Consider the following 25,412-nt stretch of genomic DNA (forward strand, 5'->3'; position numbering starts at 1 on the left):
ATTTTTTTTTTTAAAAAAATACATCCAGTATCGTTTCTGGGTGTCTACTTTGCACTCTAGATTTGCCTCCGGGATTTGACGAGATATACGAAGGGTGAAGGTGGACAGCTGCTGAGGTACAAATCTAGGCCGGGACAAGGTTGTATACACGTTTGAACCACTCTTGTCCAGACCCAACTCGTCGGATCAAGTTTCAGGATCGCGCCGTGTCATGTCTTGAGCTTAACCTTATTTCTCTGCTCACGTGCCGCGTACCATGGTTCGTCCGACTTTAATTTCCCTCATCCGCTACTATACACTGCCGATCCGGCGGTTCTAGCTTCCATTGTTTCGGTCCTCCCCCTCCAAACCACGAAGGAACAAAGAAACCAAAGGCGCAAAGCACGACCGATATTTTTTTTCTTACAATCCCCCCTTTTCTTCTTCCTAATATGCAAATTTATCCCCCGTTCCTCTCCGTTTATTCCTCCATCCATAATATACGCGCAACAAGAGACAACCGACACAGACAAACAGAAGCAGCGCCGCGTTGGTCCAGTGGCCGGTCGGATAACCCCTCTTCGCTTCGTTGGCTTTATAGATCCACACGCCCACAATCTGCCCCGGAGCGCCGACCGATACGTTCAGGGCGATCGCAAGGCCAGTCCCGGCTGTTGAGCGAAGGTTAGAGGAGAGCCAGCCGAGAAGAGGCGGAATACAGGCGAAGGCGCCGCTGGTGGCTACTATGAGACAGCCGTAGCGGTGCTAGTATATATTAGTACGAGCCACAGAAGTTAAAGAGGAAGCGTTGTCAACGTACGAGGTATGCGTCTGGTGGGAGAACGGCAGATGCGAGGAACCCCATTGCCCCGATGAAGGAGAATGCCGCTGAATGAAGGCCACGGCTAGAGACCAGTCACTCCAAGTTAGACCAAATTGAACCTGCCACGTCTGGGGATGCACACGGCGTACCTATTGAAATGATCTGCGGACCAGGCTGCCGCCGTGGTGACTACGTATGCTACCGCCCATGGCGGTACTGTCATGAGCTGAGCGCGCAAACTGGTATACCCGAGCCCACTCGTAATCGCGGGTGTAAAGAGTGAGAGGCTGGAAAACGGGGTGGAAATGCCAAAATAGATCTATGCAAAGGTAAAGGTCATGTTAGGTCATATCCTTGTCGGAAACATGCTCTAGGACACAGATGACAAGACGCACCATATAATGAGCGTATAACCGCCAATCCGTTAGGACCTCCTTAGCATCTGCCCAGGTCATGGCATGTGCAGCCCCCTTTGAGCCTTCATTCTGCAGCCGCTGCATTGCGAGCTCCTTTTCCTCTGCACTGAGCCATGATGCCGTCTCGGGGTAATCGGGAAGGAAGAACCAAACCAGGAAGGCAGAGGCACAGGAAGGCGCCCCTTCGATGATAAACAACCATCGCCATGCTGATAGACCGTGAGTTTGATTCATGTGTCCGACACCGTAGGCAATTGCTCCGCCGAAAGCTCCCGCCAGGGTAGCCGATGCGAGAATGAGCGCCACGCGCATCGAGCGCTCCGAGTTCCGGTACCAGAAGGTCAGGTAGTAAACCAGTCCAGGGAAGAGACCCGCTTCCATAACTGTGAGTGTATAAGTTAGGGTTCGTCTATGAAGTAAATTGTTCACGAGGGCTCTACGCATCTAGGTACCTCCCAGTAAGAAACGAATACCAGTCACCTGCGCGTAATTGTTTGCGCCACCCAAGCCCATGGTGGATGCCCCCCAGCCGAGCATCAAGAAAGCAATCCATTTCTAAGTCAGGTGAGTATCTGTGCTCAGGTTCTTACAACAGGATCAGTGCCTACACTTGGTCTCAGCTTCTTCAGGAAGTAGTTTGAGGGAACCTCGAAGAGTGCGTATGCGATCAGAAACACCATGAGGGCTATACTGTTGCCTTATTTAGCAAGAAGACGGGGTCAGCCTTGGAGTTGACGTACGTGTATTGGTACGAAGTCATGCCTGTCTCCGTGAGGAGATCATTGCCCGTATCTTCATTGAGAATTTTGGCATTTCCTGTTGCTTTGATTAGTTACCTGACCACCGACATCACTGCAGGGACGGAGTGCCAGCTAATGAAGCACTTGCGACCTACCAATGTTGGATCGATCTAGATAGCAGAGAAGGTAGATCGCGGCACATAATGGAAGGATCCGTAGATCTTGCTTCCAGACCAAAGCTCTTTCACGAGGGCTGTCACTGTCCTGACCGTGGAAATTCTAATGCCAGATCAATTAGTATGCCAACCCGGGCCCATCCTGCGTTGTCATACCTCGGAATCCCTCTCGAGATCGGCATTCTCAGCAGCTTGGTGGTATTTCGCTTTCTCGTCCATGGTGCCAAACTCGGGCCCCCCTGCAACGGATGGTGAAGGGCAAGCTCCTCCGAGTGATAGGACCTTTTAAATTATGCGACGACTTCGCTGAATCAGGAAGGATTTGCAACCCCCGCATGAACCAAACCCAGCTAGCCGGGAAAACTTCACTAGGGAAAGTTACGGCGCAGAGTACAACTGCCTCAAGTCGGTCAATCTCCGATTAGCGCGTTAGGTGGACACGGATGCGAGCTTGTATATTGCCTTGACTGGCTCCAGCTTCCATCGAGCCATTGATTGCAATTAGTGAAATCATCGGTCCTCTCCAGCTTGCTCGGTAAACTCGGTGGTTGCCGATGGTAGCATGCATAATTAGGCGGTGACGAGGGAAGACCTGGTCACGATATTAGGACCGTATTACACCCGAATGGTAGTTCCAGGAGGGAAGAGTGCTATTGAATCTGCAGACTTGTTGCCAGCTCAGCCATCACTAATCCTCAGTCGAGAGACAGGGAGATCCAAGATTCCTCCACAGTAGTTTATTTACTCCGTGGTCGGGGATGTGGGGAAGCGTCATGTATGGTATGGTACGTAATTACCAAACGCACCACAATAGATACTGCAAACAGTCCAAACAAGACAAACTTCCCAGATCGGCAGACATTGATTGCTCTCTATCGATAATGAATTGTTGCGGTTTGCGCTCGCGTGCCTCGAATTGACCCTTTGCCAGTACGGTCTTCTTGATGACATGCCTTCGGCCCTGTTTAACTAGTCAAACGTTGCATAGTTTTTCTAGCGCGATAATCCCTTCACTACGCCCTACGACTCCCTCCGTAACCCTGAGCGGGGCAAGAATCGCAAAGATGTCTACATCTGCACCGACCACTCCTGCGCCGCGCAAGCCAATGCCCTCCGCATTGACGTTCGATCTGCATACGAAATGCTCAGTAAGCCGCAGCTTGAATTTGTCGTTCGGGTTGATCGTTTCTTGACCAGTTCTAACAGCTGCCTCAATATGCTATAGACCACCAAAGCTCGTGCCAGTACTCTGCATCTTCCTCATGGCTCGGTTCCCCTCCCGATCTTTATGCCGGTTGCGACGCAGGCGTCCCTCAAGGGTTTGACGTATGATCAGCTCAAGCAGACCGGATGCATGCTATGCTTGAATAACACCTATCACTTGGGGTTGAAACCTGGACAGGCGGTCTTGGACGAGGTGGGCGGTGCGCATAAGTTGCAGGGCTGGGATCGAAATATTCTCACCGATAGTGGCGGGTGCGTTGGTTGTGATCTACCCTGGAGAGGAGAGGGTGATGTTATATGCGCGAAGCGAAAGCTGACATGAACCCTAGTTTCCAAATGGTTTCCTTGCTCAAACTTGCTACTGTCACGGAGGAAGGTGTTCGATTCCTTAGTCCTCACGATGGTACACCTATGTACAGTGCTCTCCTACCATTCCATGTCCAGACCGTCGAGGATACACCTAACAACTGCTTGCTAGGCTGCTCACTCCGGAACACTCTATCTCCCTGCAGAACTCGATAGGCTCGGATATTATCATGCAGCTCGATGATGTTATCGCGACCACTTCGCCGGACCACGCGAGGATTGAGGAGGCCATGGAACGATCGGTGCGGTGGTTGGATCGGTGCATCGACGCGCACAAGTACCCCGAGAGGCAAAACCTGTTCTGTATCATCCAGGGAGGATTGGATCTAGAATTGCGGAGGAAATGCTGCGCTGAGATGGTGGCGCGAGATACACCAGGCATTGCCATCGGAGGACTCTCCGGAGGTGAAGCTAAGGAGGAGTTCTGCAAAGTGTGCGTCACTATTCCTCCTTCAACCACTCCCTCCTTCCAAAACCGGATTCCGACTAACGTTCATAGCGTCGACACTTGTACTGGGCTTCTTCCAGATCAGAAACCGAGATATGTGATGGGTGTCGTAAGTGTTTCAAAGCCGACTTTAAGCGCTGCCTAACGTTCTCCCAGGCTACCCCGAGGACTTGATTGTGGGAGTTGCACTCGGTGCAGACATGTTCGACTGTGTTTGGCCCACGAGAACAGCTGTAAGACCCCTACCGTTGGCTATTGGGGAATTCGGCATTGATTGACGAGTTTAGCGATTTGGAAACGCGGTGGTCCCTTCCGGCACTCTCAACCTTCGCAATCACACTTTTGCCCAAGACTTCAGGCCAGTGCAAGAAGGCTGCACTTGCACCATCTGTCGACCCAGAGATCAGGGTGGCCTAGGAATTACACGGGCCTACATACATCATCTAGCGGCCAAGGAAACGGTTGGCGCTCACCTGTAAGATTGCCCAACCCGCCTTTGAAGGATCTTGTGCTAACCACGAGCAGCCTTACAATTCATAATGTTCATTATCTACTTTCCCTGATGGGCGCTGCGCGACAGGCTATCTTGGAGGACCGCTTCCCGGCATTCTTACGGGAGTTCTTCAGCAAGCTGTATGGAGACAAATCTAAGTACCCGGAATGGGCGGTGGGGGCGCTACGGGGGGTCGGCGTTGATTTGATGGAAGACTAGCATATATATCATGTCTTTGAGCATTATAGATAGCGTCTAATGCATATATCATGGCGTTGTGAATAGCATAAATATCTCAGCCTAAAGCTAGTATGGAAATGGCAAACCACGCAAACGACCCATCACGTGCTCACGTGCCGCGTCGCGGACGCGTGTTGATGCGACTTGACGGAGAAGATCCGAATCTCTCGATTGAACCTCACATCCTAATACCAAAGCCTTCCCACAGTTCACAACAGAAGATACCAGCGAAAATGTCACCCTCCGCTGAGACACCATCAACCGGCACAAGCAACGGCAGCACGCCGAATGCCGCACACAACCCCAACCATGAAGAACATCAATATCTCAACCTCATCCGCACGATCCTCGCCTCAGGTGAATACCGACCCGACCGCACAGGCACAGGCACACGCTCCATCTTCGCACCCCCTCAGCTCCGCTTCTCGCTCTCCAAGCCGGCCCCCAACCCCGCCGACGACCCCATCCCCGTCCTGCCCCTCCTGACCACCAAGCGCGTCTTCCTCCGCGCCGTCGTCGCCGAGCTGCTCTGGTTCATCTCCGGCTGCACCTCGTCGCAACCGCTCTCCGACCAAGGCGTCAAGATCTGGGACGGCAACGGCAGCCGCGAGTTCCTCGACAAGGTGGGCCTGGGCCACCGCGAGGTCGGCGACCTGGGTCCCGTGTACGGGTTCCAATGGCGACACTTCGGGGCCGAGTACGTCGACGCCAAAGCCGACTACACGGGGCAAGGGGTCGACCAGCTGGCCGAGGTCGTGCACAAGCTGAAGCACAACCCCTTCGACCGCCGCATCATCATGAGCGCCTGGAACCCCGCCGACCTCAAGAAGATGGCCCTCCCGCCCTGCCACATGTTCGCCCAGTTCTACGTCTCCTACCCCAACGGCCCCGACCACAAGGGCCATCTCCACTGCCAGCTCTACCAGCGCTCGTGTGACGTCGCCCTCGGCGTGCCCTTCAATATCGCCTCCTACGCCCTCTTGACCCACATGCTGGCTCATGCTGTCGACCTGCACCCCGGTACCTTTGTTCATGCCATGGGTGATACCCATGTCTACCTCGATCATGTCGAGCCCTTGCAGGAGCAGCTGGTGCGCGAGCCGACGGAGTTCCCGGAGTTGAAGATTTCTCGTGATGACCGCGGTAGTGGGGTGGTTGATGGTTGGAAGCCGGAGGATTTCGAAGTCGTCGGGTATAATCCTCACAAGGCTATCAAGATGAAGATGAGCGTTTAGTTACGTTTGGTTTTTATTTTTACTCCTTATTCTCCTCGTGCGTGATATACCTTGTTTTGCTTTTCCTTTCGTCCAAAAGATAGGCTATTTATGAACTTATGTATGTATTGGATGTGGTCGACAAATATATAGAGTGAGTTATATAGATTGCTCAACGAGCCGTCATTTACTCTTCATCGTGTCCGTCTGAACCCGCTCCGGAACGCCTTCATGCTGATGCATAATTCTAACGACAATCGATGGTATCATAACTTCCCCACAAACTATGTATAGAAAAACAAAAAAAAAAAGAGCAGAGGTCATAGGAAAAGAGCGCAGTCTAAATTTACTTCCCCAGCATCACACCCGCACCTCTCATCAAGACGATGGTGTGTCCAGACTGCAGCTTCCCGGCTCCGAGTGCATCCGAGAACTCCAGGAACTCGCCCGACTCGACATGGAAGATGCGGAGTCGCTCCTTTTCCTCCGCACGATTGTTGACGTTCTCGATGCGCAGGCGCCGCGCCGCATCATCCAGAACCCGCCCGACCTTCCACCGGCTATCGAAATAGAAGTCGCCCTTGGGCGGGTCCACCCTCTGCGTATCCGATGTGCCGACGACGTGGAGATAGAGGCGTTTGTCGGCGGGAACATTGGCGTCGCCCTTGGCAGACTTCTTGAGAGCGTTCAGCTGGACCGCCCGCGCCGCGGGGCTATTCGGTTTCGGCGTCGGGGTGAGGCTCTGGGTGGCCGCATGACTCTTATCCTTGCCCCATGTGCGGACGCGGGCGAACATGGACCGCAGCGTCTCGTTGGCGTTGTTGGCGCCTGCGCCGGCCGGCCGACCGCCCAGCGGGGTGATCTTGGCGCAGTCGTGTTCCTCGCGGAGGCGGTGCTTCAGGCAGTACTGGCGGTTGCAGTTGGGGCATCGGACGCCGGGTCCTTCATCGTGTTGATAAGGGTTTTGCAATCGAGATGCGCGCATTGGTCGGAGTTGTAGATCGTGGGTTTCTGCGTAGGGAGACTGGTGCCCGGGCTGGTGTTCTGAGCGTTTCGTCGGCGAGCCCAGTCGCCGGCTTTGGGGCATTTATGCGAGGTTTCGGTGCGGTGGTCAAGACAGAAGGTCCCGCGACAGGACTCGCAGCGAAATGGAAGGAAATCGAGCTGGTTGCAGTACTCGAATTGACAGTGTCGCCCGATGGATTCTAGATCTTTGTCGGCCATTTGCGTGAAAGACTCCTGTGGCGAGAGCCGATCTTTGGCCATGGAAATGGGCGCCATGGTGAAAGCAGATGATGTGGGTAGCTGTTCTGAATGAAGAAGAGGCTCTCTACCTCCGGCGGACGTGGTATTATAGGTAGTTTTTAGGTTTTCTTTTTTAATTCGAAGATTATAGGGAGAAGAGAAGAGAAGAACAAGACTAGAAGGCACCAGCACATGCGGAGAGGGATTACTCATCAGGGCGGTGGCGCAGGCGTGGAGAATGCTTATCAGATCTCGGAGATCGGAGATAAGACTATTGGGGGCATTTACAAGATGGATTCGCAATTCAATTAGCACTTAGATTCAAACTCCAACAACTAAAGGGGTATATCAACAAGATTAAATCGAAGCCCAGGGTTATGTAATCTTGCCTGCAAGGGGTTAGGGTAGAAGTGAGTAAATTATCTGACAAAGAAAGATTTGCCGGAACGGACGAAATCAGAACTGGACCAATGATCAAACAGTTGAGTTCTACCAAAAGAACGATAGACCAGAAGCAGTGCTGCCGACTGAGTTAAGTAAGTGGCTTGCTTGGAGCTGCCTTGTCGTGAGCACTTGCCGGTGCAAAAGGAATAGGGCTGTTGGATGTAAACACCGGGATGCCTGCCTTGACAGACGGCTCAGAGATTGGTGGGGAATACAACGCATGTTGAGGACGCGTAATATCATGGGTGGCTCCCGGCGTAATAGGAGGAGAGATTGCCATTTCTGGAGGAAGTGTCTGTGATGGGACTGCCGTCGACATTACCGTGGATCTATTCAAGACAGTTTCACCCGGGATGCCGGATCCGTCGGCCACCATGCCTGTAGTTGTGGGCGGCGATGGGATAGGATTCTCTGCCTCTGGCCGTACCAGAGCCGTATTTGAACGAGCTGCCAATTTGTTGACGGGAGCATTCAGTCCCTTCGTGCCTGAGGACTTTTTAAAGGGATTAGGTGTCTTGGGTGCCCTCTTAGAAGTCTGTCGCTCGCGTTCCCTTTCCCGGGCGGCATGTTCCTCAGGAGACGGCACTTTCAGCTTGATGTTGAGTTTTCGAACGCCTGCTGTCAGACTATCCACATCATCTTGCGGTGTAGCTGGCATGCTCCTCGAGAACGGGCGTGATTCAACAGGCGCCATCGCCGCTTCTTCATTTGCAGACAGATTCGTGTATACGGACGGGACCTGAGGTACAGGAGGTGCCATTTTGGGGCTCGAAGGGCGCTTCGGAGTCGCAGACCGGGAGCTACCCGGCCTTCGCGTGTTGGCTGCTGACGCCGAGCGAGCAGTTTTATCGCCTGGGGTGTTGGCTTCCAGGGTTGACGCTATCGTGGAAGCGGCACTCTTTCTACGGGTTGCGCTGCGCGTATTAGGAGACTTGTCGAAGGACGGATCCGGCAGGTCACTGGCACGTTCGATGGTGGTTCTTCGGTTGTTTGCAATGGCCTGCCGCTTCGACGTTTCTGCATTCGGGGTTTCCGGTAATGGAGGTTTGGGTTTCCTCGCACGGAGTTTCATCCGACTTTCTGCATTCCCAGCCGAGGGGGTGCTGGTGTGCTGGGCGGCTGTTTGACGTTCCCGTCGCAAACGTGTGGCTTCTGCGTTGAGATCTTCTGGCCGGCAGCTTGTGGTTTGCCGATGGCTCGGGATAAGAATCCTTGAGAGTTCATGCGTTGCGGTGGCCCAGCTAATAGGCGGCAATGGCGGCGCATCGGTTTCCACGCTGATCTGGGAACCAGTTGATCGTCGATCTCGAGGCGCGGTGACCACTTTAGCGGTAAATGACTGGGTAGGAGCAAAGTAGGTTGGCGCAGACTTCTCGCGGGGCTTCAGGGTGGGTGGTGGATATGCCAATGCCTCTAGTTCTTCCAGCAGAGCTGGCGACCACCACGCGCTCTCATAAACTGGCAGACCTGATGGCTGTTGGACATTCGCTGAGATGTCAAGCAGGCCCAAGCGGTTCGTCATCTCAGCCGTTAAACGATCGGCCTTGTCGTCCACGCCGCCGGACATTAGACACGAGGTCGCATCCCCTAGCCCCGACAAATGGCTCAGAACACCTGTTGTTAGGGCGCGATTACTGTAGCCTCCTTCCAACACACTGACGACCCTGCCATCAACTCCTAGGCCTTCTTCTTCCGCCATTCGCACAACATCTGCGGTAAACTTGGCGTAGAATTCAGTAGGCACATTCACCTTGTGTCTTTGCATGCCCGCCCCTTCCCATTCACTTGCGTCAAATCCCGCAGAGATAAAGATAGCTGCAGCGGGTCGAGGTCCATTGGGCGTACTAGCAAGACGCTCAGTGTGAAAGCGTAGGAAGGCACGCGCCTTTTCGATCAGTACCGCATACTTGGATGCGTAAAGATCCCAAAATTCCACTTCGGTCTTCCACTGCTCCAAATGAACGTTCCAAACCGACTGACCATGTGCTTTATCTATGCACACACTTGCATTGCGCACTTTGTCCGGCTCCCCCATTTCGCAAGGATACGAGTTAATGTCGTGAAGACTGAAGTATCCAATAGCGGTCTTCTTGTAGCTTGCTGCACCCCGGGGAGCTTCGGTAGCCTTGCGGTTCTGCTCCCATGCGATTTCCTGCGAACCATCGCCATGATGTAGGTCAAAGTCCAGGATAGCGGCGTGGGTCAAACCGTGGGTCATAGCAGCATAGGAGATGCCTACATGAACATTGTTAATCCAGCAAAACCCGGACGGATGATCCGACGAGCAATGGTGGCCCGGAGGACGGATGCACACGAACGCGCGCTTCGTTGATTTGGGGCCAAAGACGGCATCCACCCCCTCGCAGACACCACCCAAAGCTCCCTCAAATGCGCTCAAGGACTCTGCGCATAGATAAAGGTCACCTTCATGAAGTGCAGGCGCGTTTTCTTTGGCGCCGTCCTTCCCTGCACTCGGGGGTCGGACCAATTCCTTGCCGTTCAATGCGAGTCGCGATTCCGCTGCGTTACACATAGTTTTCAGATCGTCCATCCACCTGGAACCATGTACATGCGTCACAGCCGGGGAGCTGAGCGCCATCGACCGTGCCGTTCTGCAGATCTGAAACGGTGGCACGGGAAGCTCGTCAAGGTTCATGTCTGGGTGGGGGGCGAACCTACCCCCTTCATAGCGATGAGCAAGACGCACGTAAGCTGCAGACACCCCCAGGACACTAGCTTGGATACGCTCTGGTCTCTCAACGATCGAGCCCAGAGCTGCCCTGGATGCGCGGGGACGCGAGAAGCGATGGCCATAGCAAGCATCATGAATGACCACGAGCGTTTGAGACTGTAGGTCAGCAGACTGGTGCAGCTCCACCTCTCTTTGAAAATGGTCTGCCGCGATAGAGGCAGCCGTGGGTATGGGAAGCTCATTTGCTTTAGCAATGCGCGACTTTTTCGACAGCATATTGGGATTACCCAAAGTGGTCGGTGTAGTGGCGGTCGGAGAGCTAGAGAGCGACGACGTTGAGTGTTGCGACACACTACGGTGAGGAGAAGTCGAGGTTCTGCTGTCGTTGCGGACAGATCGCAGCGACGCGGTGGACGACCGCTTCTTCAGGCTGGAACTTCGATGTTCATCTCTCAGGGAACTAGACTGGAGATGCGCCGAGGGGTTGTATGCGCCTGAGGGGATGTAGCGCGCGCGGGAGCATTTGCTGGGGATAAGTGAGAAGAAGAGGAATACCCGGAGGGAGAGACCGGGAGAGGTGTCGCAAACATTGACACATCGTTTATGCGAGGCGACCGGTTTACAGGACCGGTGGTGGGAGTTGGCGACGCGAGTGCGTCCGAAGTGGGAGTGAATGATGCAGCTGGAGGATCGTCGCGCTTGGAGGGGTCCATGACGCAAATAGTAGGTTCATTTGGTGGTGTGGCTTTATTAGCGTTGTTTTTTTTTCGGTGATGATACAGTAGACAATTGAGAGCTAAACAATAAGACCAGGATCCGATCAGAAGAAAGGGAAAAAAGAAAACGATGAAGTCGCAGGTCGAGAACAAAAACAAAGAGTCAGGAGCACAAACAAGGAGCTGACGGACTGTTTCGTTCTCCTCGTTGGGTCCCTTAAAACTTTCTCCCCCGATAGGGTAAGGGGCAGTCGATCCTCCATTCTTCTCTCAACCTCCCCTTTCATTCTTGACGATTGATCTATGCTAAGGACATGGCTGAACGACAGCGTGGCTTGACTCGTTCATAATTTTCGATCATTTTCTCCGCAACAATATCCGTAGATGAACTGATCATATTACCAGTTCAGGCATACCGACATTAGTCTAGAGTACAGGAGACACCCTCTTAATTCCTAGGTACACCCCCAAAACAATACACGAAGGAGGGGCAAGGGCAACTTTTGCATCATACGCCCTGTCAAAGAAGACTGTACTTAGCCAGGGAAAATTATTGCCCCTCCGAACTGGTCCCACATACGCAACTAGCCCCTGAGAAGACCCAACCTCCCTGAACTCAAGCCTGCAAGCCCTAATTGTCTCGCTCGGCATCAGATGAACGAGCCCTCTATCTCTAAGATTTCGCTACCTTGTGCCCCCCTATATACGCTGCAATCTCAGACCGCACGTAAATTATGTTACAGATATAAAGGCACCGAATGGCGATGGTTCTGTATGGTTCTGGCGCGGACCGATGTTGCCTATCTGCCAGTAGTAATTTGAGAGATACTGGAACTCTGAACAGGTACTCTGATCATCCTAAGTTTATGCTTAATTGTCTTTTATTCCCTTGACTTAGCAGTAACTTCCGATTTTAGTAAAGTGACAGGTCTCTGTAGTCAGCTAACACTAGTGTTCTCCTGGTTTTCTTATTCTACTCCGGGTTATCTATACTGTCATTGTACGCTGGGGAGTGTGGTGGTGGACTCGTCGAGACGCCGCCTCATGTCCAATTAATTGGTATGCGCTATCTGATGCGGCAGGTGGTGAAACCTCGATCCCTTGTTTCCGGTCACTGTGTATATTCCCCAGATGCCATAGTAAATAAGTTCAAATGGGATTATGTGTGGGCTATCGAAGCCTTCAAAGAGCTGACAATGCTAGTATGGCCAACGTTGTTATGGATTCCGCCTCATGAGATAGCCAGCTGCGGGCAAAGAAAAGAAATCGAGTACGTAGGAAAAGTATGGCTGGTATATAACCAGTTTGGCTCTACTGTCCGATCAGAAGGCTACGTCTCGTACACAATGAATTGTCGAACGAATATTCTCACAGGACTTGATTTAGGCGCTAGGTTTATAGTAAATATTAAGCCAGAACTTACCCCGTATAGAGTTCTACTACAGAGATACTTGGGAATCAAAAAAAAGAAAAAAAAGGGTTAGAAGTACAATATATCTATGGCTCGGGGGACGATTGATTCCAACTGGAGTTAATTATAGTGGTTTGTTTATAGAGTGCGAACAAGAGCCGCCTCGGGGAACAATCAAGTCAGAAGAGCAGGACTAATGAATAAATATTTACGATAATGCGGATCTGACATCAAGTTTCTCGGAACCTTAATCACGACACAAGAGTCGATCCGTCACTTTAATAATTGGAAATGTTAGTCTATCACCTGGTACGGACTAGTGGATTGCCCGCTTGAAGCAATCGCATGGTGGCTATGGTTGCAAGATAATAATAAAATAAAAGCCAATACCCACAAAGGCTGGGCGTACCTTTCCTGGCTTACCTCCATAACAATGGGCTTTGGGTTACTATATTTATTTCCTCCATCTGCAGCATGAAGGCTCAAAAGGACATGTCAACTGACCCGCACTAGCCGGCCGAGATTGACCCGACTATCGTCTGTATTTCTGACAGGTTTTATTCAAGAGACACAGAGGTCTTCCCATAGCCGTACAGTGAGAAACAAGAGATATCAAGGAGGAGGAAGGAGGAGGACACAACACCCCTAATCATCACCCGAAGGAACGCCTAAGACCGAACCAAACACCGGTCCCAATGAATCCATGAAAAATCCCAAAAAAAATTGAACACCCAACCCAGACATGAGAACTTGACGACGCAAAGCCAAAAGAAACCAGCCATTGATCTGCGTATGATACCGTAAAGGGAGAGAGGTCCAGACGTCTCAGTAAGTCCGCGACCGACTACCGCAGATCTGATACCATTTCCTTCGTGGAGTAAACGAGTCCTTCTCGTCAATTGAAGGGCCGTTTGATTTCTGGGCCTTTTTCTCAGACTTGAACCCTTTGCTGGCATGCTGATGGCAGAAGCACTGCATATGGACGGTTTCAATCGACGTCCCCGGACACATATCTCGTCTGCGGGCTGCGCAAAGCTCGTGGCCGTTATCCTCTTCGCAATGGCACCATTCATAGATGGTGAAGAATTGGCGACACATGATGCTGTTGGCGCGGTTCTTTTCTTCTTTATTGCTGCCTGTCCCTGCTCCTTTTAAACTATGAATCCCTATTCAAGGATCACAATCTGTAGCCAATCGAGAGGGTAGTTTGTTCTGAAGTTGGTGTTGCAGATCTGTCGTTGTTAAATCGACTCCGCGGGCTTCCGGTAAAATTCGTGGTTAGAGATGTCAATTGAACAGTACTGAACTGTTTCGAGATGATGTGCGATGGTTTTAATGGTAGATTCCTTTTATCAATATCCTGAAAAATAAAAGCCCGTCGAGAGTATATGAATGCGCAATTTTAGTAGTCGTGAGTGTAATGGCTTTGGTGCTGTTCCGTTGTTGGGCTGGATCCCAGTTTCGAACCTTCATGCGATAAACCCCGGATTACCGCAGCATATCTGGTATCAACCAGAGGGACGATAGAGATAGAACACAACACTGCTTTCAGAGAAAGGAAGTGAAGTAAAGGAAAAGAATCAATCAATCGAAGTGAGATAAACCACCAGGTGCAAGAATTGGAGTCGACGGAACGTGGGTGGGGAGGGGACAAGGCCCTAAAAGAAAACCAAATTGTAGGGAATAAGCAGCAGGATGTCGTAGTTCTTGGCCGAGCCAAAAGGAACAGCAAAACACAAAACGATGATGGCAACACTTTTTTGGGGGTGGGTAGGGAAATCTTTGACGTCAGCACTGAAGTTGGTGGAGTCCGGCGTCAACAGAAAGGATCAGTACAACGCTACGAACGGTGATTGAATCATTGATTTGGGCCATGTAGCGCCGAGTCCTCGTTTTGCTAAGTATAGGAAATCAGAAAATAGACACTGCGTTCCTGTGCCGCCGAGATTGCCGCTCAATCCTCCTTCCTCTGGGGCCGAGTGGCCTGCTCCAATTACGTAGTGTAGCCATGTGCCTGGGCGATTGGAGACCCTCTACCGATAGGCTATTAAGGGACAGTGAGAAGCTCGTCGCCGAAGCGGCAGACGGTGGACGATGGTTCGGCCAACTGCGCCCCATTGCGCATCGCGGGCAATTGGCTGAAAACTTTGGGACCAAAAAGAGGTGCTGCCCCAATGCTGGGCTAGGCTGCAACGATTGCACTGTATTTTTGTTTTTGTTTTTATTTTCTTTGGGTTTAATTCGCGCTTGACGGAATTTCTTGCTAATGCAGGAACAAGTGGGAAGGGTTCTGGAAAAGAAAATCCCATAATCAACTTGAATCTGATAGTGTCTGTAAGTGAAATTGGATGGAATGCCTGGTGGGTTCTACGATTCAGTCCGCTGTCACAGGGTCCAACATACCGGGCTGGCCCTTTCCTTTTGATTTTATTTTATTTTCCTCGCTTTCCTTTTCCTTTTCCCTTCCTTTTCTCCGTCAGAAAGAGGGGGCACACTATTTAAAGCTGAAGTCGTTAGATTTCAACTAGACCTCGCCTTCCAGGCACAAGTGGATCTGACTATCCCTCATTAGTTTCCCTCATCCTGTGTAAATCTTCTGCAGAATCGACGAAAACGGCGTGCGGCTTCCCCGGATAGGCCCCAAAAAAGTAAATGACCACCTGAGATCTTCTGGAACGGAATCTCTCGGAGCCGATCTCCCGTATCACGTGGCCACGCGCAATCTGGCCCAGCCCAGTTGGGGCTAGCGCTTCTGCAGCGCTCCTCGGGAAACTCCATGTTAGATCCGATATTGACATACCTGCATAGTTCGTTCAGATCGCTGTTCAACACCCCTCTCCTGGAAATCGGCATTGTGAACACCACATCGACAGAACCATCATAAGATTGATCCCTATTTTCCACAGACCCTGCAATGACCTCCCAATCACCACCACAAGAACAACAGCAACAGCCGACAGTCATGCCCGCCTCCCCCACCCGAACCGCCACTCTTCTCTCCAACCTAGGATCGGTGACGTCGCGCGTCACCGCAGCCGCAACGAAAGCCACCACAGAATCACGACCCATCCGGCTCATCGCCGTTTCCAAGCTCAAGCCCGCCGCCGACGTCCTCGCCCTCCACCAGCCGCCCGCGTCCCACCTGCATTTCGGCGAAAACTATTTGCAAGAGCTGCAGGAGAAGTCTAAGCTGCTCCCGCCGACCATCAAATGGCATTTCATCGGCGGTCTGCAGTCGAATAAGTGCGTGACACTGGCACGCGACGTGCGGGGCCTCTGGGCCGTCGAAAGTGTCGATTCCGAGAAGAAAGCCTCCCTCCTCGATAAAGGATGGGGAGAGCGATCTGAGGAGCTGCGCGCAACCGACCAAGAGTCGCAGTTGCGGGTGTTCGTGCAGGTGAACACCTCCGGCGAGGAGAATAAGTCTGGGGTCGATCCCGTTTCCGGTGCGGTGTCGCTTTGTCGCTTTATTCGAGAGAAGTGTCCACGACTGAAGCTGCAGGGGGTGATGACGATCGGGCTATTGCCAGGTCGAAGGCGACCACGCCAGAGACGGAGAATGAGGATTTTGTGTGCTTGCGGGAGACGCGCGATCGGATTGTGCGGGAGCTGGAGCTGGAAGGGGAGGATGCCCGGTTGGAGTTGAGTATGGGCATGAGTGAGGATTTCGAGGGCGCGATTGCCTTGGGAAGTGATGAGGTACGGGTGGGAACCACCATCTTCGGGCAGAGACCGCCCAAGGACCAGGCGAAGGTGATCTAAATATGGGTATAAAATCTGGGCTGTGTTATGAGTTACGAACCTTGCATTCAAGAGGGGGGTCCCGGTAATCCAGACATAAAAGTACGAGACCTTGACTGGAGCATTCTACTGGTGTGGATAATAGGTCTATGCGACAGTACATTGTGGATGTTGAATATATACCTCTTCACATCAGTATTCGATAAATACAAGTCGCTACCTCGCGTTCCTGCCAAAGTCGCGAATAGTAGGGGAAAAAAGACAGTAATAAAGGATTTACAGTATTAGATGCATTATAAACTTTAGGTTTCAGCCGATAAGGCCCCGACCGCAGTGCTGTGGGCTATGCATAACGATCGGATGTGTTTCCCTGCGCCAATATCTGCTCCATCTGCTTGGCCAGTGCTTGCGGCACGGCTTCTTGTGTGGCTCGGATCGTGATGCGATACATCTACGGAAAAGCATGTCAGTTCAGATATCCCATATTTCCCAGCGGATGCTGAGAGAAAGCTCACCTTCTTCTCATAGTTAGGCTCCAGTCGTAGAAGACATCCTGTCTTCCCTGTGCCAAAATGGTACACAGCACAGCCCACAATGTTCTTCGGGTTGGGGTCCACATTGTCAACGATTCTCCAGCCGAGCCCTTCCACAGTCTGCCGCGTGAAGGTCTCGTTGATGTCCTTTGCTTTTGCTAATGCTCCAAACGTATTCTGTGCTTCAAGGGGTGGCCCGCCGATCTGTCTCCACCGTTTAAAGAATTCTTCAGCCGACAAGGTCGACGGTTCCATGTACCGGTGCATGAGGACGGGAAGTTGTAAAGTATAGGCCTGAAGGGCACCTGCAAGATAAGAGATGCGAATGGTAGGCGCATCAGTGAATGGGCCATGAGCCTCAAAGAAAAAAGTTTGCTGGGTTTGACTGGCAGCAGCAAGAGAAGGCTCGGGTAAGCTTTTGGTGTCTATCTTGAGGTTGGGCGCTGCACGGTTGTCTAACGTCGTCGTTAATGATCCAATGGGAAAGGACGACTTGTTAGAAATGTAGATTTTCACCACGCCCATATGACCACGGTACTCAGATCGCAAACCAACCTGAATCTGAGCATCCTCAAACAGCACACCTTGCTCCTTGAAATATAACCGGTTGTACCCGATATCCCAATCCGGCGTAAGATGGGCTGCGCTGGCCATGTTCGGGGGAGGCGGAGTAGAGGAGGTGCTGAGGTCCAGTCCTGCTAGGTCCCCTGTCGCACTTGATACTGGTGATGCCGCTTTGCCGTTTGTTCCAGTGTTCGTGCCATTGACAATCGTAGTAAATGTACGCTTAAGCCCGGTATTTTGCGCCATAAGGACCTCCTTCTGATCTTGATTGGCATCCTTGCCACCAACAACCCAGGTCTTCTTATCGGTTGTGCCAGCCGTCTTCTGGTGAAGCCGAGAGAGAAGAATTGATGCTCTCTCCGAGAAGGGTGGCATCTCATCGCAAACTGTCCGCAGAAGATCGTCTGTGGGAAGAGTCGCCAGCGACAGGTATTCAAAAGCTCGTTGTTGAAGTTCTGAGTCGGGAGAGTGACTATAAAGTCGGAATATATGAAGAAGCTGGGGTTTGATCTCGGGAAAGAGGTTGACGAATTTAATAAAAGATGAGAGAATCATCGCGCGGGTGTTGTCGGTGCTGGTAATCATCTTGGCTTGCAATGCCAGGAACTGTTCGATGGGGCTGGAGCCTTGGTTGTCCGCAACAAGATGTCCGAATTCGCCTAGGACATAGCATCCAATCTTGACCAGGCTTTCGTGGCAGTCAGTCTTTAAATAATTGAGAAGTGTGTGCGCTGCATAGGCTTGTATCTCCTCGTTGTTGGTCACGATCTGGATCACTCGTTGCCACACCTCATCGTTGACATGGTCACCCGCCAGAGACAAGAGTTTTAAGGTCATGTCGATGTACCACTGGGCGTCAGTAGCATACTTTTCCGTAAGAATAGCAACCTTCAGTACCATTTCCTCCCTAATCCCGTAATCGGCTGTCTGAAGGTACTTCAAAAGCTCATTGACAATTGGGCCGGCGTTCGTTGTGTCGCACATGCTGTAAATCAGGTCCAGACCCTTGCGGCGAACGCTAATATCCCTGTCTCTAAGTGATCCAAGGATAATGTTCTGGTGTTTCTTGATAGGATCAAGAGTCTCTGCCCTGGCTGCGAAGTGCGTCATAGCCTCGAGGCCAAGATACCGAACGTTCGTCTCCCGCGATTGAATATATTTTCCTAGACGTGACGAGACTTGCATCATGAGACTGTGCTCAGTATCTAGGTGAATAAGGAGGTTGATGGCTTCGAAGAGCACGGCATTCTGCGCGTTGTTCTGCTGGACGTTCTTCGGCGTATCCATAGCTATATTCATGATTTGCTGTAAAGATTCACGGATAATCTCGCGGACATGACTGTCCTCTGCGTTGCATCAGTCAGGATAAGAAACGAATCATTAGGCAGGCAAGATGATACCTGATGGAGGGTAATATTGCAGCAGCCGCAGCAACTTGACCTGAATCCATGGACATGGCACGCGATAATAAAGGTAGTCCGGAGCAACGTCATTATCAACTACGATTCTCTTCAGTCGCTGAGCAGCCTTAACATAGCTCCCTCTGTACTCTTCTGGTTTGTCCTGGACCAATGCCATGACCAAGGAGGTGACAGATAGGGTGACACCCATATCTGAGTCGTCCATCAAGGATATTATCCGCTCGGCCCACTCAACTTGCACGATACCGGGGTATTTGCGGTATAGACGGAGGAGTGTTAGAGCGGCCTTCTTCTTTACGAAGGCCTTGGACGTGCTGCAAGCTACGTGTCAGTTTAGTTCAAGCCAGATGAGCATATCAAGCCAAGGTACAAAGGTTAACACAGAAGCGGGGAGGTAAGGGGATGATGACTTACGGAGAAATCAGCAACCGGTGAACATCAGTTGACAGTGCTTCACCCATTTCCCTACCACCGACGTTGGCAACGGCATGTAGTGCCAAACAATTATTTAATTCATTATGATCCAACAAGTCCTTCCTAATACTGTTCACAACAAGGTGCAATAGCTCATGCTGCTCATGGAAAAACAAAGTCACGGCCAAGTACCCGATCTGTTTCTCCGAGTACTTGGTGGAAGAGATCAGGTTGACGGCTTCCAGATGACCGAAGTCAACATCGTACCCTTGGATGTAGACATAGAGTAATTTGCAGACGTATTTCTTCTTCTGATATCCATTGAGACTTCCACCCTTGAATTTTTGTCGGATATTGGCCAATTCCTTGTTCACCCGTTTCTCTTCCAACTCGCGCGCTCTCGCATTTCGCAAGTCGGCAATAAACTGGACCAAGCCTCGCATAGACGACATGTTGATTGATCTATCATAGATATTGCAAGCAGAATTGCCAAAAAGTGGGTAAATAATGGGACACCGATTTGTCTCTGGCGGGAGAAAAGGCCCGTTTTGTCCTTTTTCGTTATTTCGTATGTGGTAAAAGGAAAAGACACCACGTCGGTGAATTCAGTTAGTGGAGCAGCGTCATAAGAGCATATCCTGGCTGTCTTAATTAGACTCTGAGTTCTGTATTTTCCAGCTCTCCGTCAAATTTCTCTAAGGTGCATGGAGCATGGTGCAAAACTCGGTGCAGTATGTCTCAGGTGCGGAGGTATCTAGGTAGAGGGGATCAGATAACGCGACAAGGGGTAAGATGGAGTTCAAGTCGGCGCGGGGTTGTCGATGGCCTGGCCGTGGCAACGAAACGATACAGAAAACAGAGGATGACTTTGTGAAGCTTAAGTCGAATGAAGAGGGTTGAACACCGGTATAAGGTCCAGCATTTAGCTGTTAGTTCATCAACAGCTGTACCTCTTTTAAGGAGCGAAGCAACCGCCTCTCTGGGTTGAGCCACTTCCGCGGCCGATCCGGCGGAGATTCCGCCAATGCGGGAAAACGTTGATGCGTTGTGGCGGTGTCTCCCTATATGTAAACAAATCGGGACATCATTGATCCAAAAAAAGGCTGCAAGGACTAAGCTTCAGAACGTGCAGCGTGATGGAAATAAAATTCAGCAATAGAAACAAGGTCTTGTTCCTCCTTCAGAAGGCGGCGGAGGAACTGGTAAAAACGCACAGTATGTGGGGAGCTGACTTGCATGCAGCCCTGGGAGCTATTTAATCATAAGCACCTGGTTGGAATATTGGCATGACTCCGAAAGTTTATGTACTCTACTGCTAGTCGTCACAGGTTTGGAAGGATTGGCGAATTTCTATTCAGCGTGTAGAGCTACCCGCTATCCAGAGACGGTCCTCACTTGCCCTTGATGGAGCAAACTTTCATTTGATTATTCTAATGAGTAAACCTGGCAGGACCATAACCACTGCTGATGCAAATCGTTCATAGCAATACAATCAATAAGTCATGATGTAGTCTTGAGCACCAACAAACACCCTCTGAGAACTCCAGGAACCAATCCGATGATGAAGACAAGACAAAAATAGCAACTAAGTAAAAAAGTGAAAAGAACAATTATGACCGGAAGCGGGATGTGAAGTCAGTTTCAAAGCTCTCGACAGCTGCGTCGATAGCTTCGGCCTTCTCACAAGTGCAAGAACCTGACAAATTTGGCATCAGTAAATAGCTACAGGTAGCCGGTTTTTACGGGGAAAAAAAAAAAAAAAAACTCACAAGAAGGCCTTTTACCACATGCGCAAGCCTTGCCCGATACGGGATGGTTCTCACTTGGTGCGCGTTCGCATGTACATTGTCCAGCTGGGCGAGCCCCTTGAATAGTGTCAGTGATTATACATTGCCACATAGGGTGAAAAACAAAGCACATACTACATGAGCACCGAGCCCCAGAGATAGTGTTTTCGGTAGAAGCCTTGTTGCAAGTGCAATGAAGAGCGCTCTCCTTGCCGCAGGAGCACTTGGCTTGGGCTGCGCAAACGCAGGATCCGTCGCCGGAGGTTTTGCAACAGGTGGAAGTAGGATGAACCATTGTGAATTGTCACTGGTCTGGTGATAGTAGAGCACTAAGCAAGTAATGCTTGGCTCTAGATGTATGACGTAAAGCCGAGGTGGATGTTCAACCAAAATGAACAAGTCAAGCTCGAAGACGCAGAGCACTGGAAAGGACGATTCGTGATTTTAATAGTTAAGCCAAATAGATCCAGCGAGTATATCAGTTTCTGCAGAAAGAGAAAAAGAAAGTGATAGGGAAGATCGTAGAGAAACTGGATATTCTTTGATCTTTATACTTCCAACCCTGAATCATAGTACAAAAGCAATTAGCAATGGCTGTACGCTGATTGGCTGACTGGACGGGGTCCCGTGATAACGTCACCAATCATGCAGCGCCTGTTGTTGGCCATCGGTCATCGTTGGCGCAGGATTACTTTCACACGATGCTGATTTGACAGTCTCCTTCAGGCAATGCTTCGAATGGAATCAAATCGTCAAGTAAACTGAAATCTTTCGATGCCTACTGGTTCGGTGCGGATAGAGTACCAAATTGAGTCATGGCTGGCTTGCTGAACTCAGGAGCGGGTGCCTACTACTAGAGCCATGTCTGCCAGACTCGCATATATACTAAAGTACGGGTTGAAGCCTTATGCCAGTAATAGTTTTCCCTACTACATAGCTTTACCTCAGTCAATATCCGAGTGATACTTTCTATACTGCATGCTGAATTCATCCAGCTTTACGTGGGTTCTTGTAGAGTCTCAAATAGCCTGACTAGAATTCAAAGCATCAGGTAGGTAGTACTATATACTGATTGTAAACCATACATCAGAAGTAATCAGTAGGTGTTCTCCAGAACAAATGGACCTCTCTCTCTCTCTCTCTCGCTCTCTCACAAACCCCCTGTATCGGGAAGAAAAATATCTTTGGATTAAAAATGGAAAGTGATGAAGGGAGCTGACGTGGAAAGGAAAGAGGGAACAAAGGTTGCAGATACTCTTGTGAAAACCAGGGAGAATAAACGCCAATATAACATCTCGTAGCGAAACCGCTAGCGAGTCTTATGCAAAAATAATAAAAACAAATAATTTTTTCCCCTCCTTGTAAACACGACAATAGACCTAGACGACAATTAAGTAAATATATACTGGAATGAAGACGCCACATATCACACAATACTAGGAACAGATAAAAGATGAAAAAAAATATTAGCCGCCCAGGAAGATGATATAAACCAAGGGGCGAAGGACTGATTAAAAGAAGTCGAGACCAGCGGGAGTAGAGTAGGGAGTGAAGCTGCCGTCATAGGCTCTGGGATTAGAGATAATTAGAGTATTCGAATGGTTGGTTGCTGAACTTGGTCCTCAATGGGTCCAAGACTTGCGGTGGATTATTGATTCGGTCTTCAGTAGAGCCGCCAACAGATCCATGTGACGCACTGCCTGTGTCAGAGGGAAACGACGCAGGAAGGCTCATACTAGATGCATTGGCCTGGGTGTATGGCATAGCAGTGCTCATACTATACGGATGGTGACTGTACGAATAGTGTCGATAGTCCGGAGCGTCTGAAACCGGTAGCGATTGCAGAGCAGGTATGTGTCTTCCATGCGATTGAATGTGGGAGCTCAAGTCGAGCCCGCCAAATCCTTTCGAGGCGGGCATCGTGAGCGAAGGTTGGTAGCTATGTAATTGCTGGCCTATGGGCGAGAAGTCAGTTTTAAGCACAACCACAAAGGGTACAAAGGGAATCCGTACTATGACTGTCCATACTATATGCAATGGGTTGATCCGTTTGTCCGGTTGGGGAGACGGACCCTTCCAACTGTCGATGGCTATCGTATCCAACAACCATACTATTATTGCCTGGGCGGCTGATTCCGTAATCCACGGGCCGCCGCCCGTACGATATACCAGGGTGACTGACCGGCTCGCCTGGTCTAGAGTATCGGCCAGGAAAGTGCAGACTTGGGTTGAAAGACGGTTCGGAAAAACTGCTGGATCTCGAAAAGGGGAAGGCACTACGGTTGTGTCTCTGTAGTTCGGGGATAGGTGTTGGCGCAGCCCGATTTGCTAACGTGCTATTTGGCATATAGCCCTCCAAATTCCGATCAGTGCCAGTAGAGGGAAAGCCACTTCCTGTTGTTGTCGAGGCTGAGCTTAGTGGGGAGATCACATAGTCGTCGTCATTGAGTCGTGGTAGTCCGTCCGTCATAAGCATCTTTGAAACATTAGCGCCCAAAATAGATGCCATACGGCTCAGGGGAGACGGAACCGGTGTTTCTGACGAAGTCCTGTTGTCGAAGGGTGTCCTTAGCACTTGAGTAGTATCAAAGTCCTCCGGTAGTGCTCTAGATTTCAACATCCGCTCCCGATCATTGCTGGTAAGCCGCTTGAGCTTAGCTCGTCTATAAAAATGGCATTAGTGTGTTATTATAGTGGGGGCTAGAGCTGCAAGTATACCTGTTTTGAAACCAGACCTGAACTTGCCGCGGTGTCAACCCAGGTATCTCTCTTGACAATCGTTCTCGGTGCGCAGCGTCAGGGTGTGCTTGACGAGTGAACTCACTCATCAAGAAGCGAGTTTGATTATGTGTGAGTCTTCCAATTTCGTCAGCTGAGTTCTATTTACTTTAAACTGCATCACGCCCGATAACTCACCGGAATCTTTTCATCTTCTTCTTCTCTGTTTTAGGGTCCAACGCTGTTCTCGGCGACCCTGTTCCATCGTCCGAAGAAGCTCCTACTTCCGCATTGTTGTCGTGCTCGTTTTGTTCCTCTTGATCTCCTGTTCTTGCTTCTGGAGTCAACTCTCTTGGGGCTTGAGGGCTGGACCCCCCTCGAGGAATAGAGAGAAGAGGTTCACTGTGATTCAGTCTTTCGAGTTTCATTCGAGACAACGAAGCGTCGCCTTCAGCCTGCACATTCCGATTCCCCGAGGTGTCCGAGGGCATTTCTACCCCGGAATATCGAACCGAATTTGACGGACCTACGGGCGCTCCAGCTGAGAAGGCATTTTCAGCCTTTATGGCGGCAGACTGCATGTCGACAGGTGTCTTTGCTGAATCGCTTTCTTTCTCCAACGATCTGGGCAACCCAGGAGAGACTGCCTTTGTCCTCGAAGTAGCCTGTTCAACGTTCCAAGAAGGCGTCGACCAAGAATTCGTAATCGCAGTCAAATGAGAACTAGACGGGGGTGGCAAAGAAGATAACCAGATACAAGGTCCACTGACTGACATGGTAGTGAAGAGATAAACGTCCTTACTCCATGTAGTAGTGAAGATATTCCGTCGAACAAAGATCAGTAGCCTAACCTCGACGTATCTAGTCACTAATATCGAGATAGCCGCGGTTAGGTAAATGGGAACGCTGATTGAAACTTCCCGTCAAAACTAGTGTATCCTGAGCCCCGAATTTCGAGACAAGAGCGTTCAACAAAAGACAGGGTGTGGTGTAGAATTCTCAGGGATTGTTAAGCTGCTCCGGTTGATAAAGAACAATGCTGACCCCTGGATGTCTCTTCAAGACAATGATAGAAATGCCCAGTATGAGCTGAAACTGGGACCGCGGCAAGAAATGGGTCGAGCCGTCTGGTGAGTGCTGGGGCCGGCTCAGATATAAGAAGGATAGTATAAAAAAGATCCCACAATATTTGAGTCAAGTGAGTGAAGACCAAGGACAAACGCGGTAGTGGAAATAGATCAAGGAGAAAAGAAGTCCTAGACGGTAGCCTTGATCACGTTCAACAGCGGTCCACCGGATCTTCCACGTTGGCCACCCTGAGGTAGTGCTAAGAATGCAACAACGGGCTCGAAGGAACTGTCATCAATTGATGCGGGACCGGCGGAGACAGGGGACGAATAACTGTCTCTTTTTGATACAGGGAGTTAACCCAAACGTTAGACAAGATGCTAACGCGTAGACTGAACCTTAGGAAATAGAAGATAATAATGATAATAATGATAATAATGATAAAGAAGAAAAATAAAAGTAGGTGGATAGAGGAAGGGGAAAGGGAGAATAAGAGGCCAGCTGTTTTAAGGGAAAACGATTAAAAGTTTTGAACGGGC

At 50.6% G+C, this 25,412-nt stretch overlaps 9 protein-coding genes across 9 annotated transcripts; 3 read left to right on the plus strand and 6 right to left on the minus strand.

The window, feature by feature from the left end:
• Positions 1 to 426: 426 nt before the first annotated feature.
• On the minus strand, positions 427 to 2,353 carry ANOM_010039 (putative MFS transporter; the record flags this gene model as incomplete). Its single annotated transcript, XM_015555295.1, has 9 exons — positions 427 to 744; positions 800 to 884; positions 952 to 1,121; positions 1,198 to 1,601; positions 1,671 to 1,773; positions 1,827 to 1,908; positions 1,959 to 2,034; positions 2,114 to 2,237; positions 2,291 to 2,353. 9 exons carry the CDS (start codon positions 2,351 to 2,353, stop codon positions 427 to 429), a joined length of 1,425 nt encoding a protein of 474 aa, XP_015402547.1.
• A 713-nt stretch (positions 2,354 to 3,066) lies between these two features.
• Positions 3,067 to 4,884, plus strand: ANOM_010040 (tRNA-ribosyltransferase family protein; the record flags this gene model as incomplete). Its single annotated transcript, XM_015555296.1, has 7 exons — positions 3,067 to 3,282; positions 3,360 to 3,610; positions 3,688 to 3,771; positions 3,837 to 4,285; positions 4,329 to 4,405; positions 4,460 to 4,647; positions 4,698 to 4,884. Coding segments are annotated over 7 exons (1,443 nt in total), but the record flags the coding sequence as incomplete, so codon positions are not given.
• A 254-nt stretch (positions 4,885 to 5,138) lies between these two features.
• ANOM_010041 (thymidylate synthase) lies at positions 5,139 to 6,140 on the plus strand (the record flags this gene model as incomplete). The annotated part of the gene is made up of 1 exon (XM_015555297.1): positions 5,139 to 6,140. One exon carries the CDS (start codon positions 5,139 to 5,141, stop codon positions 6,138 to 6,140), a length of 1,002 nt encoding a protein of 333 aa, XP_015402548.1.
• Positions 6,141 to 6,465: 325 nt separating this feature from the next.
• Positions 6,466 to 7,206, minus strand: ANOM_010042 (AN1-type zinc finger protein; the record flags this gene model as incomplete). The annotated part of the gene is made up of 1 exon (XM_015555298.1): positions 6,466 to 7,206. One exon carries the CDS (start codon positions 7,204 to 7,206, stop codon positions 6,466 to 6,468), a length of 741 nt encoding a protein of 246 aa, XP_015402549.1.
• A 690-nt stretch (positions 7,207 to 7,896) lies between these two features.
• On the minus strand, positions 7,897 to 11,213 carry ANOM_010043 (histone deacetylase hosB; the record flags this gene model as incomplete). Its single annotated transcript, XM_015555299.1, has 2 exons — positions 7,897 to 11,026; positions 11,089 to 11,213. 2 exons carry the CDS (start codon positions 11,211 to 11,213, stop codon positions 7,897 to 7,899), a joined length of 3,255 nt encoding a protein of 1,084 aa, XP_015402550.1.
• Positions 11,214 to 15,541: 4,328 nt separating this feature from the next.
• On the plus strand, positions 15,542 to 16,389 carry ANOM_010044 (alanine racemase family protein; the record flags this gene model as incomplete). Its single annotated transcript, XM_015555300.1, has 2 exons — positions 15,542 to 16,073; positions 16,130 to 16,389. The coding sequence occupies 2 exons, from the start codon at positions 15,542 to 15,544 to the stop codon at positions 16,387 to 16,389; spliced, it is 792 nt and encodes a 263-aa protein (XP_015402553.1).
• Positions 16,390 to 16,711: 322 nt separating this feature from the next.
• On the minus strand, positions 16,712 to 19,752 carry ANOM_010045 (AP-2 complex subunit alpha; the record flags this gene model as incomplete). The annotated part of the gene is made up of 4 exons (XM_015555301.1): positions 16,712 to 16,819; positions 16,884 to 18,811; positions 18,866 to 19,200; positions 19,301 to 19,752. The coding sequence occupies 4 exons, from the start codon at positions 19,750 to 19,752 to the stop codon at positions 16,712 to 16,714; spliced, it is 2,823 nt and encodes a 940-aa protein (XP_015402554.1).
• Positions 19,753 to 20,910: 1,158 nt separating this feature from the next.
• Positions 20,911 to 21,382, minus strand: ANOM_010046 (putative copper resistance protein Crd2; the record flags this gene model as incomplete). The annotated part of the gene is made up of 3 exons (XM_015555302.1): positions 20,911 to 20,996; positions 21,070 to 21,165; positions 21,223 to 21,382. 3 exons carry the CDS (start codon positions 21,380 to 21,382, stop codon positions 20,911 to 20,913), a joined length of 342 nt encoding a protein of 113 aa, XP_015402551.1.
• A 1,280-nt stretch (positions 21,383 to 22,662) lies between these two features.
• Positions 22,663 to 24,581, minus strand: ANOM_010047 (homeobox domain-containing protein; the record flags this gene model as incomplete). The annotated part of the gene is made up of 4 exons (XM_015555303.1): positions 22,663 to 23,042; positions 23,101 to 23,750; positions 23,806 to 23,943; positions 24,004 to 24,581. The coding sequence occupies 4 exons, from the start codon at positions 24,579 to 24,581 to the stop codon at positions 22,663 to 22,665; spliced, it is 1,746 nt and encodes a 581-aa protein (XP_015402552.1).
• Positions 24,582 to 25,412: the final 831 nt, after the last annotated feature.

This window comes from Aspergillus nomiae, assembly GCF_001204775.2.
Source record: "Aspergillus nomiae NRRL 13137 chromosome Unknown contig00426, whole genome shotgun sequence".
Taxonomy (NCBI): Eukaryota; Fungi; Ascomycota; class Eurotiomycetes; order Eurotiales; family Aspergillaceae; genus Aspergillus; species Aspergillus nomiae.